Consider the following 12,171-nt stretch of genomic DNA (forward strand, 5'->3'; position numbering starts at 1 on the left):
AATGCATATTAGCTGTTTTATTAAAAGACGGGATTACGTTGATAGGTAGAGTTCATGCCTACCACAGGCTCACTAATCTAATGTTAAAATCCAGCAGGAACGAGCAGGAGGCGACGAGCTTTACACTGTCCGTGTTGTAATATGCCTCCGGTCATTCAGCTTTTAAACAGATGCCGAGGATTTGGGATTTCTGAACCAGTTTGTGGCGTTTCCCGTCAACCTGAGGTGTCGAAATCCTATTGGGTAAGTTGGCAGTGGGCGGAGCACCAAAACAAAAACAGACATCCCGTCACAGAACACACATTTCATAGCGGAATAACTGCAGCAGTGTTTTACAGAGAAACGAGTGTGTGAACTGAGCATGTTTCCTAAATATCATGGTATCTGTATGCTTTAGTACAGTCAACTTACATACAGCACCTTTAATTACTACAGTCTGGTTTTCTGTGGGAAAAGAAAGCATTTTGGACCAAAAAGACATCATCCACTACTAAAATGGATGAAACAACACTGAAACAAAAAGCTGAGTTTATTGTTAAATGTGTATGGATAAACAGACAGATCATTTTTAACTCTTTCTCCACCAGTGTTTTTGAAAAAGTTGCCAGCATCACTTTCACAAAAGTTTCATGGCCCGCAGGATATTTAGCTGTATGAATATCTGATCATTGCACAGTCCTGGGTCGACATTTCATTCAGTAACATTAGGGAGTTTTGATGTTGAGGATCGCATTATTTTACATATGAATATGATTACATATGATGGCTGGATCCCAAATGGCACTGAGTCCGTACTTTCACGACGTTACGCCGCTTTGACTGCTGGGTAAAGTCCTCTGCGTAGTGAAGTGCGCATCGAGGGCGCATAACGGCCGCTAAGGGGCGCTCACGAGCACCTTAAATCTAAAACCTAAAATGACAAATGGGACACCCTACGGTCTCGTGGACTTGTGGGACACGGACACGCAGCGGCCATTGTAAGTCCACAAGACTGAAAGTGCACATGAAGTGTGTCATTTGGGACAGGGCCTGAGTGAGGTGACAATGACAAATGGCAATTATGGTGTGAATTTGCCAAAGAATGGCAGAGATACAGCCTCAAGAGCAGCCATTTTAAGTCCACAAGACCGAATAGAAGTTGAGCCGATATTGCTTGTTTCTGCTTCTTCTTCTCCTGTGTTTTGATCCGGAGATTCTGTACTCTTTCAGAAGATGTGTAATAGCACCTCCTACCCTATAACAGTGAAAACATGGATAGCCAGGGAAAGAGTTGGGGAAAAAACTGGCTTGGCGTGCTCAGTTGGGGACACTACATTTTTTTAAATTTTTCAACTAAATATCCAAATAAATCTAATTATTAAACTAAATTAACCATTTAAACTAAATTACTGCTCTAATTACTGATCTAAAGCCCACACTGTCACTGTATGATAATTGAAATGAACTGATGACATCAGCGTTTTTTCCAGAATGGCAAGACGGCTGAATAAAATTATGTTGCATTATTTTCCTGTTTAACACTGTAAAGCTGCTTTGAAACAATCGGCATTGTTAAAAGCGCTATATAAATAAAGTTGACTTGACTTGACTAAACGGACACGCAGCGGCCATTGTAAGTCCACAAGACTGAAAGTGCACATGAAGTGTGTCATTTGGGACAGGGCCTGAGTGAGGTGACGATGACAAATGGCAATTTTGGTGTCAATATGCCAAAGAATTGCCGAGATACAGCCTCAAGAGTCACGCGGCAGCCATTTTAAGTCCACAAGACCGAATAGAAGTGTGCTTTTTATTAGGGATTGAGCCGATATCGCTTGTTTCTGCTTCTTCTTCTCCTGTGTTTCGATCAGGAGATTCTGTACTCTTTCAGAAGATGTGGAATAGCGCCCCATACCGTTTAACAGTGAAAACACGGAAAGCCAAGGAAAGAGTTGGGAAAAAACAGAGTTAAAGGGTTAGTTCACCCAAAAATGAAAATTCTGTCATTAATTCCTCACCCTCATGTGGTTGGACACCCGTCAGACCTCCGTTCATCTTCAGACACAAATGAAGATATTTTAGTGTAAATCTGATGCTGAGAAAGGCTTCAGATAGGCCTCCATTGGCATTCAGTACATTTACACTCACAAGACCCTTAAAAGGCACTAAAAACGCCATTACAAAGTCCATCTCACCACAGTGGCTCTACAATAATTTTACGATGCGACGACAATAGTTTTTGTGCGCAAAAAAAAATCAAAATAACGCCTTTATCCAGCTTGTTCTTGTCTTCCGTGTGTCTCCACGACGCATGCGTGAGAATATGACGCAGATCCGGCGTTCGGGAATCCATGAAATGCACACTTTAGCCCCATTTTGAGAACTACACCGAGACCTAAAGCACGATCAGCGTAGAATTCAACAGCTTAGACACGCGCGTCTTCCTCTGCTGGTAAACAAATCTCTTCTGGGTCATGTGTCCGAACGCCGGATCTGCGTCATATTCTCGCGCATGCGTCGTGGAGACACACGGAAGACAAGAACAAGCTGGATAAAGGTGTTATTTTGATTTTTTTTTGCGCACAAAAACTATTGTCGTCGCATCGTAAAATTATTGTAGAGTCACTGTGGTGAGATGGACTTTGTAACGACGTTTTTAGTGCCTTTTATGGGTCTTGTGAGTGTGAATGTACTGAATGCCAATGGAGGCCTATCTGAAGCCTTTCTCAGCATCAGCTTTACACTAAAATATCTTCATTTGTGTCTGAAGATGAACGGAGGTCTGACGGGTGTCCAACCACATGAGGGTGAGAAATTAATGACAGAATTTTCATTTTTGGGTGAACTAACCCTTTAAGTGAATATTAAGAAGTCTTTATATCCTCATAATCATATGTGTCCTCTGCTGGAGTTGGTGTTTGCTGATGATGGCGTGGCTCTGTCTTCGGTGTAGTCGAGTGCTCAGGCGCGGAGCCCCAGAGAGCGAGCCGTGTTCAGCACATCATCGCGGGTCAGATAGCAGCCGCACAGCTGCCTCAGGCCCGTGAACGACTCTCTGCCATGCAGGACGCGCCAGTTATCAATGAACAGGACCTTGGAGAAAACAACAGTCATATATGAATAAATCCGATAGGATTCTGAACGTTGTTTAAGATTATGCATACACAATTACATCTACATTACATTTATTTTGAATAGGGCTGCACAATATATAATTTTAGCATCGATATCATGATGTGCGCATCTGCAATAGTCACATGGCAGGATGTGCGATGTCAAGTATCGGGATCGTAGTTGATCCGTGATCGGTATGGGCAGCTGCTCCCCGGTTCAGAACGCATGTGATTCACGGATTCATTGCAAAATGGAGTCAAAACGCCCATCTCGTCGAGTGTCTTCTTAACACAGTCGGTTATGTGTTGAGAAAGAAAACAGATGTGTGTCATTTATATTAGGTCCGTGCATTCGTCTTAAAGGGACAGCAGCCTAATAAACCCGCAGCTGTTTGTGTCACCAATGGTGATCAAACATCAAAAGAGAAAGATTATATATTAATTATATTTCCTTTATACAGTGAAGTCTGCTATTTTACATTTGATTGTTGAATTTCAGTACCTGGATACTGTTAAATTGACCTGAAAAACATAAAGCACTGTTTATTTCAATTCTATCTTTCTTCTATTGTATTAATCTATGCTTGTAATGTTTTTATTATACATATTTCTTAAGCAGAGATTCACTCCCCTACAAAAAAACCCAATTATTCTAAAATGATTCATTCTTTTCAAATAGAGCTATTCAAATCATCTGGTGAAATTGTTTTCATATTGCAATTTATATAACAGAAAAACAAAATATTTTATATACGCCGCCTTCAGAAATATATGGTGTGTCTCAATCAGCATTCAAAAGTCCCACAATGCACCATGAAAACCAGGGAACATCGATGCATGTTCGCATAACGGAAATTCTGACGCGCTCATACACATCATGACACGATAGATGTTTTAAAACACAAACCGTTATTTCATTATATTTCAGCATAAACATACATCGCTAGACAGGGACTGCACATAATCTCGCTAACATTTATAATTCGTTTACAGATTAAATGTTGCAGATATATGTATAATTGACGACCGGCTGTTGAGTTATTAGAAAATAATGCACACCTGGGTCCTGTGAGGATTTACTAAAGACACGCAGTGATAAATTAGCGCTGAAAAGGCAATTTTTTATCTTATTGCATTTGTATTTGTAGGAGTTTCCCTTTCAGACGCAGTATTTATGGGAGGAGAGTATTTAACTCTTTAACCGTCACTGGCCCACCGGTGGGCCCATTTGCCACTGCATGTTTAAAACTATTATATCCTACATTTATCCTGATTTAATGTTGACAAACTATATATCATTTGAAAGCTTAAGAACTCAAGATTCATCCTGTGAAACCCGTTTTGAAATCGGATTTTGCATTACCATGGAAACGGTACTCTAAATTCTTCTAGCGGCTCCTCCCCTAGTGGGCGTCATCATGTTTCATATTACAACAATTGTTCTAAAAACGTTATAATAAAAACTTTTTCTAATCTTGACAAAACGCATATCGTCGGAAAGGTCTGAGTCTCACGGTTCTAAATCTGCCAACTGTTTTGTGATGTTTGGACAAAAATATATACATTTGTTACAGGAGACTGCATAAAAAAAAATCAATGGATTTTCAAATTTTCAATTTGTTGTGCAGCGCCTAAACAAAATCTCATGGGATCTTCAATTTTTGTGATATCAACTTCAAATTTGGAACACAAATTGGTTAGACATCTGGCTTTGATTTGATAGTAATTTTAGAGTACAAATTATTTTGTAACATATATATTTTATATAAAATGCTTAGTACAGTACATTTGATTTAGAGTAATTTTCATAACCTTTTCATACTTTTATTTTTTGAAGTTATTCCACTTGAGCCATAATCAGCTGACTTCTTTAAAATGAGATCAAACTTATGTCTATAATCCAAAGCATTCTTGAATTGCAACCATTTAAGTTTGGATAGTGCATTTTCATGTATATTTTCAGTTAACAGGTTAAATGAATCATGTAAGGTGATTTACTAAGGTTTGCGCTCGTCAGTTTACTGATGTTTGTGCCGTTATTTACCGCCCAAAAAAGCACGTCTTAAACCAAACGCTAATTGTAGATTGTGTTGGTCATTAAGGAAATGATCCGGCTGTGTCTGTGCTCTTTAATTTGTGTGGGTTAGTCTATTTTGAGGAGCATTTGCCTTTATCTAGTCTTTTGTATTATAAAATATGACCCAGGCATGTTTCGGTGGGTTTCATAAGCATGTGAGATACCTTGCCGGGTTTGAGTTTGACCCACAGCTCGTTCTCTGGTCTCCTCAGTTCTGTGGTCAGCTTCCTGTGAGCCGTGTACCAGCGCCGCACCACATCATGAGGGACGGTGTTGATGACTGAGCGGTCATAGTTATTATACCTGCAAAGCAAGAAAATGTCATTAGGAACCAAATTTCCTTTGATCACTTCAAGTGGACCTATTAGGCAAAAGTCACTTTTATAAGCTGCTTTGAACACAGATGAGCTAATATGGCTAAAGTTAGCATCATCTCTGAATGTATTCACAGAGACTAGAGCTGTGCCGTTAGTTTTATCCTGAAAACGCTCACCGAAATTCATAAACGCACATTTATTAAGCATTATAGTCAGGTGACAGACCATATGAGCACCTATTTACACCTACACCTACACCTATTATACTTTTTATCTTTTGTCAAATCAACTTAGATAATTAATGTGATTCAGATGTGTATAATTAATGTGATTTGCGTTTCTATTTATTAAACCAGTCTCCATTGTATTAACTCTAATTGTTTATGAATTCAATGAACTCAAAATGATAAGGCAGTAACTTGCCTTAATTCAACAATTATTTTTTTACAGTGAAAAGCCCTGACCAAGGCAAACAATGGTGTGTCCGTCTTTAACTCTTTAACAGATTTGACTTTAGCGTTTTCTTCTCACAATTATGACTGCTTTCTCGCAATTGTGAGTTTATATTTCGAAATTATGAGATAAAAAGTTCATTGTTTTTATTTTTTCCGAGGCGGAAACAAGCTTCCATACTTTCCTAAATACAAATGACATGATGAAAATTCTGTTAGCAATCTAATACATTACACATTTAAGTTAATATAATCTGACTACTTTTAGATTACTTTTAGATTACTTTTGACCTAACTTGTTCATAACACTGTAGTATAATCCAATACACTATTGATAAAAAATACAAAGAGAAAGAAAAACTTATTCCATTCTTTGTTATCAACATAAAGAGCATTAAATATTACATAACTTCAGGGTTTCCCTAACTAGGGTTTGAGAAGGAACTGCAGGCTGTTCATACATTTATGAAATGCTAATAATGAATTAAATCATGAAATAGTTTAAGTATAAGGAATAAATCATTTGAAAATAAAAAAAAAAATACAAAAAATGGTTTATGCTGTGCAGTCTCTCAATTTTTCATGTAATTATAGTCACCTGACTAGTGTGCAATTCCAAAACACTTTTGAGAAAATAACATTTTAAAGAATAAAAAAGAAGAATTAGGGAGAATCAATGAATTCTGAATAATGTATTGCCATTTTGTGAATATTAAGTAATAATGTAATTAATAAAAAAGTAACTGCGTTCTGCATTGCATTTCTAAACAATGTAATTAATTATAAGTATTTACATTTTTTAAATCATAATCCAGATTACTAGGAGGATATATACAATATAGCAAATCTCTCGATCCCAAACTGGATCTCCCAGCTCTTTATATAAAGTTGGATATGCAAGTGTGTCTACCTTTATCCGCACACATACAATATTCTCACATAAGGAGATCTCAACTGTACTACATCATGGCCCAGCTCTAATCTGCTGATATTGTATTGATTAAATCAGGATTTATGTCAAGCTTTGAAACAGTCAGAGGTGGACAGTAACGAAGTACATTTACTTGAGTACTGTACTTAAGTACACTTTTTGAGTATCTGTACTTTACTAAAGTATTATTTTTTAGGGAAACTTTTACTTTAACTTCACTACATTTGAAAGACAAATATCGTACTTTTTACTCCACTACATTTCTATCAAGGTCCTCGAAGTCAAAAGTCGTTTCTGTAGCAGCTTTGCAAGTCAGTGGATGATTTTTTTCTTCTTTAAAAGTTTTTTTTTTTTGCAAATTGTAAATGTTTGGGAGAAAGAGAAGCGCAGACATATGGATGAATCTGAAAAAGCCTGATGAAAGAGCTCAGTCTGGTTTTTGTGCCTCTGAGATGCCAGAGCACGAGGACTGAATAGAGCTTTCTTTTGTGTGTTTTTCGCACTTAAACAGACCAATACACACAAAATGTCAATTTTCATTTTGGAAAGTATTCACGGTAACAAAGTTGATTATGTCTTAAGTGAACGTAAACAGTTGGGGGGAATTTCGGATGTGTATCAGTGTGTTGGATCTGTGCATTCTGCCTTAAAGCGACAGCAGCTTTGTAAAGAGCTTTGTAACTTTTAAGTATTTAAATTAGTTCTAGGTGGTCGTATGCTAGCATGTCGGATGGAGCATCACTAACTGGCTTAAACCACTGTGCATTTTTACAACAATGCAACAATAATAAAATAATGCATTGACATAAAAAAGGAAATGTACTTTTGATACTTAAGTACTTTTAAAAGCAAGTACTTCTGTACTTTTACTTAAGTAAAAAAAGTTTTTAACAACTTTCACTTGTAACAGAGTAATATTCGACTTTTACTTTTACTTTCTCTCGAGTAATGGAGTTGTGTACTTTGTCCACCTCTGGAAACAGTGCATTATGAAAAGTGCTAGAAAAAAAGAGCATTTATTCCACTGATCTGAAGTTTCACATGGAAAGCACATGGGTCTTACCGAATCATGTACACCTCGTTGTTCCAGGGATAGACGTTGAGCACGGGGCCGATGCCGATCATGTGGTTGCGATGGTCACTGAGGTTCTCCACGTACTCGTGTTTGATCGGCACGTGGGAAAGCAGCTCAAAGTTGTGGGGCGTTTGCTGGAGGACCGCCTCAGCGGCGTGGAAGCCGTCCACCAGCAGAGTCCTGCCGCCCGTACCCTCGTGTCTCAGACAGTGAAACACCTGCATGCTAAACCATAACACATTAATGTTTACATCTGATTCATGACAATAAATCAACTCTTTCTGTCAACTGATCACCCACACATAAAGGCAATGTTTGTAATAACAAGAAAAATGTCAAAAAATCGGATAAATGTGCTGATGAATTAATCGCCATATGACATCATTCATTTGATTAAAGGGTTAGTTCACCCAAAAATGTAAATTCTGTCCTTAATTTCTCACCCTCATGTCGTTGGACACCCGTGTCCCGTGTCCAGACACAAATGAAGATATTTTAGTGTAAATCTGATGCTCTGAAAGGCCTCCATTGGCTCAATGCACTTTACTCTCTCAAGACCCTTAAAAGACACTAAAGACGTCATTACAAAGTCCATCTCACTACAGCGGCTCTACAATAACTTTATGGAGTGACGGGAATAGTTTTTGTGCGCAAAAAAACCCTAAATAACGACTTATATAGTGATGACGATTTCAAAACACGGCATCATGAAGCTTCGAAGCGTTATGAATCAGTGAGTCGATTCATGATTCGGATCGCTTGTCAAACTGCTGAATCGACTCACTGATTCATAACGCTTCGAAGCTTCATGAGGCCGTGTTTTGAAATCGGTCATCACTATAGAAGTCGTTATTTAGGGTTTTTTTGCGCACAAAAACTATTCTCGTCTCTTCATAAAGTTATTGTAGAGCCACTGTAGTGAGATGGACTTTGTAACGACGTCTTTAGTGTCTTTTAAGGGTCTTGAGAGTGTAAAGTTGAGCCAATGGAGGCCTTTCAGAGCATCAGATTTACACTAAAATATCTTCATTTGTGTCTGAAGATGAACGGAGGTCTGACGGGTGTCCAACCACATGAGGGTGAGGAATTAATGACAGAATTTTCATTTTTGGGTGAACTAACCCTTTAAGCCTAACTGAAGGCCAACTCTGATGTTCCCGCTTACCCGCAGGGTTCCTGAAAGTATGAGGTATCGGTGTGGCGGTCCAGAGCCAGCTTTGTGTAGGCTGTGTCTCCACGAGAGAAATCTGAGGTGAAGTTCCACATCCGGCCATACATGGTCTCTCTGGAAACAAAGAATTGCAAGGAAACAAAGTCATTTTAATCAGAATAAAGTATTATTTCTGCAGATACAATCAAAATGACAGTGTTCTAGCATTGTTTGCCACACGCCCCTCCTTCCTGTTACACTGCAACAATTCTCTATTTGTCTAAGGCCCGTCCACACGAAGCCAGAGCTTTCCCTATTCAATCTTTTTTTCCCCTCGTTTCAAGAAATATCTGCATACACACGAAACCACTGAACCCGACTCAAAGTGATGTAGTACACATGCCAGGCCAGTGTGTGGCGCTGTAATGCTGCCACAGAGATACACTAAAAACAGAGAAGAAGAGTTGTGGCTAGAAGGGATACAGCAACGGTCGGAAGTGAAGCAAAAATCTCACGATAAAATACAATAAATACATTTTCTACTTACCAGATTATGTTTTATTAACGCCTACACCTACCTCAACCCTAAACCTAACCTTACAATAATGCAAATACAGTAATTAAATGACGCAATATTGATGTGCGCATGCCCAGTGCCCGTATCTCTTCTAGACTTTACCGTACGGGAAGGGGTGTGATTCTTTACCGTTTCACTAAATATACGGATTGGCTGCATTTACATGATTTAAAGCACAAAAATGACATTATTTTTCTCATACAGTGTAGACTGTCCCACTCCCACAAAAAAATCCCGTCCCATCCCAATCCCATGAAAAAACTGGGGGGAAAAACCCATCCTGTCCAAATCCCGGAAGAATGACTCCTGTTCCCTTCCCACTCCCATTTTGTGTTTTTTTGGTCAGTTACAATAAAAACATCAGTATAGATCAGAGCATGCCCACTTAGAGGAGTCCAAAATGTAGTTTGTTATTATATTGAACTGAACGCCAGCTTAAACAATGCACACACATTAATCCATATCAATCACCTATGCAAACACACACAAACTCAGGCACGCACACGTGTATTTTTAGTTTGAATTTTGAGCATTTGTAGGTTTTTCTCTGTGTAATGAAGCATTTCTCACATTTCATTCATTCCCAAAGGGGGCCAATTGACCCGCGAGGGAAGGATTTCTTACTTTTTTAAATTTCAACCACAAAGTCATTTCTTTTCCTTCGTGGTTCAAGTGCGACAAAAGTCATAGGTTCTTAGACCACTCCAATGAACACTCAATCAAAAAAATAATGAATTAATAAAAAATGAGTTTCGGATCCAAATGACCTGAGGGAAGGAGTGGAAGAAAAGACTGAACTGAGGTGCTACAGTGATCTGTCACGTCACATCTAAGAGCGTCAAAACGCCATTTATTGTTTGAATTTCACGATGAAATGGGCAGAATTTGAAAGCTGACACTTGGTTTCTTATCAGAGGTAACACAAACACAAAGCTCTGCGATTAATTGGATGGGAGGAGCTACAGATAATGATGTTGGGAAAAGCGTGGACCTGGGGTCAGTTCTCCGTATGTCGCTAACTCAGTTAGCCGGATTTGATTGTTGACGATTTGGCATGATCTTGGATTGTTTGGTTCTTCGAAACTCATCCTGGACTTGCTGTCATAGTAACTGGTCCATAATCTTAAACCTGATCATGAGCGGCTTATTTCATTAGATTAGATTAGATTAGATTAGATTAGATTAGATTAGATTAGATTCAACTTTATTGTCATTACACAAGTACAAGTACAAGGCAACGAAATGCAGTTTAGGTCTAACCAGAAGTGCAATAGCAGCAAGTGCAGGATATACAACGTTTGCATAAGTGCAGGACATGGATATGTACTGAATATATATAAATATATATAAATAGAGAGATGGTTATTACTATAAACAGAATTTACAGGTGAATATGTACTATGAATATAATATAATCTACAGATTACAGATTTTACAGATAGAGGTATACAATATGTTAGGCTAAGATGAGGAATATAGCAGTGGATTAAGGTAGTGCAATAAATTATGGACAGAAGCTATCCGGAAAAAAAAAGTGTAAAAGTGCAGTGGAAAGTGATTGCATTCATGTGAACAGGATTAGATTTTGCATCTTGAGGTGATACTTCAAATCTGTCCCAGCAGCCACTGCTACTTTATTACAAGAGTTCATTACTGAACCAGGGGCAATCATAATCATTTTAAATACTAATAATTTTATATTGTATATGTATATGAGAATATTATAATGCTGGAGGCTAGTATAATAATATAGACACAGCCACTTGATTGAGCGATTTATTTGTGATGGAATAATTACTTTATAATTTTATTGGAGGTTTACACACGTGTTGTACCGTTAATCTGAGCCGTGCATTCATTTAAGTGATCACGGATATTATGGGATGGCTTGATGCAGCGCAAGAGATGCAGAGAATTTGATCTTGACCCTTAAGAAACGTTAACACTGTCACGTTACAAATCTGCTCCACATTGAATTAAAAATGAAATTACAACATTGAAATAAAAATGTAAAGGGTGTACAAATACTGTATAAAATCGTGAATATAAATAATTGGTAATCATGTAAAAAAAAAAAAAAAAAACGTTTATCATTGATCTATTATAACTTTTATGTTGGTTTTGTCGTTTGGCTGTTTCCTTATAAAGGTCCAGAAATTCGTGTATTTTTTTGTGTGTAATTTGTCAAGTTTTCTGACAGGTGGCTTTTTTAATTATATGATGTCATTACGTTGTCTTGACGCCAGCCAATCGCTGCACTGCTGATCGTGGTTTCGAGTATTGATGCATCTGCCCTCTTCAGGGAACACAAGAATGCGCAGTGATCTTAGATCATTTAATCCAGATTTCGTTTTGAAGAACCAAATTAGCCAGACATCAGTTATCACGATTAAAAGATCTGGGATCTGTCAAATCATCTCAGATGTAATAAGCGAGGTATGAAGAACGGGCCCCTGGCGACCCTGGGAACTGAACTGAAAAATACAGTTTTTATGCAGCT

At 38.1% G+C, this 12,171-nt stretch overlaps 1 protein-coding gene across 7 annotated transcripts in view; it reads right to left on the reverse strand.

The window, feature by feature from the left end:
• Positions 1-511: 511 nt before the first annotated feature.
• The window catches only part of tmlhe (trimethyllysine hydroxylase, epsilon), a 39,843-nt gene continuing 28,183 nt past the window's right edge, over positions 512-12,171 (reverse strand). For 2 of the 7 annotated variants that reach the window (XM_079835241.1, XM_079835242.1), the window contains 4 exons: positions 9,110-9,229; positions 7,933-8,169; positions 5,334-5,472; positions 512-3,072 (listed from right to left, as the gene is read on the reverse strand). In XM_079835241.1, coding sequence (XP_079691367.1) covers positions 2,941-3,072; positions 5,334-5,472; positions 7,933-8,169; positions 9,110-9,229 — 628 coding nt within the window. In that variant the 3' untranslated portion in view covers positions 512-2,940. The remainder of the gene's footprint in view (positions 3,073-5,333; positions 5,473-7,932; positions 8,170-9,109; positions 9,230-12,171) is intronic. The other 5 variants (XR_013817927.1, XR_013817928.1, XR_013817929.1 and 2 more) reach the window with 5 other exon arrangements.

Source organism: Gobio gobio (genome assembly GCF_949357685.1).
Source record: "Gobio gobio genome assembly, chromosome: 14".
NCBI lineage: Eukaryota > Metazoa > Chordata > Actinopteri > Cypriniformes > Gobionidae > Gobio > Gobio gobio.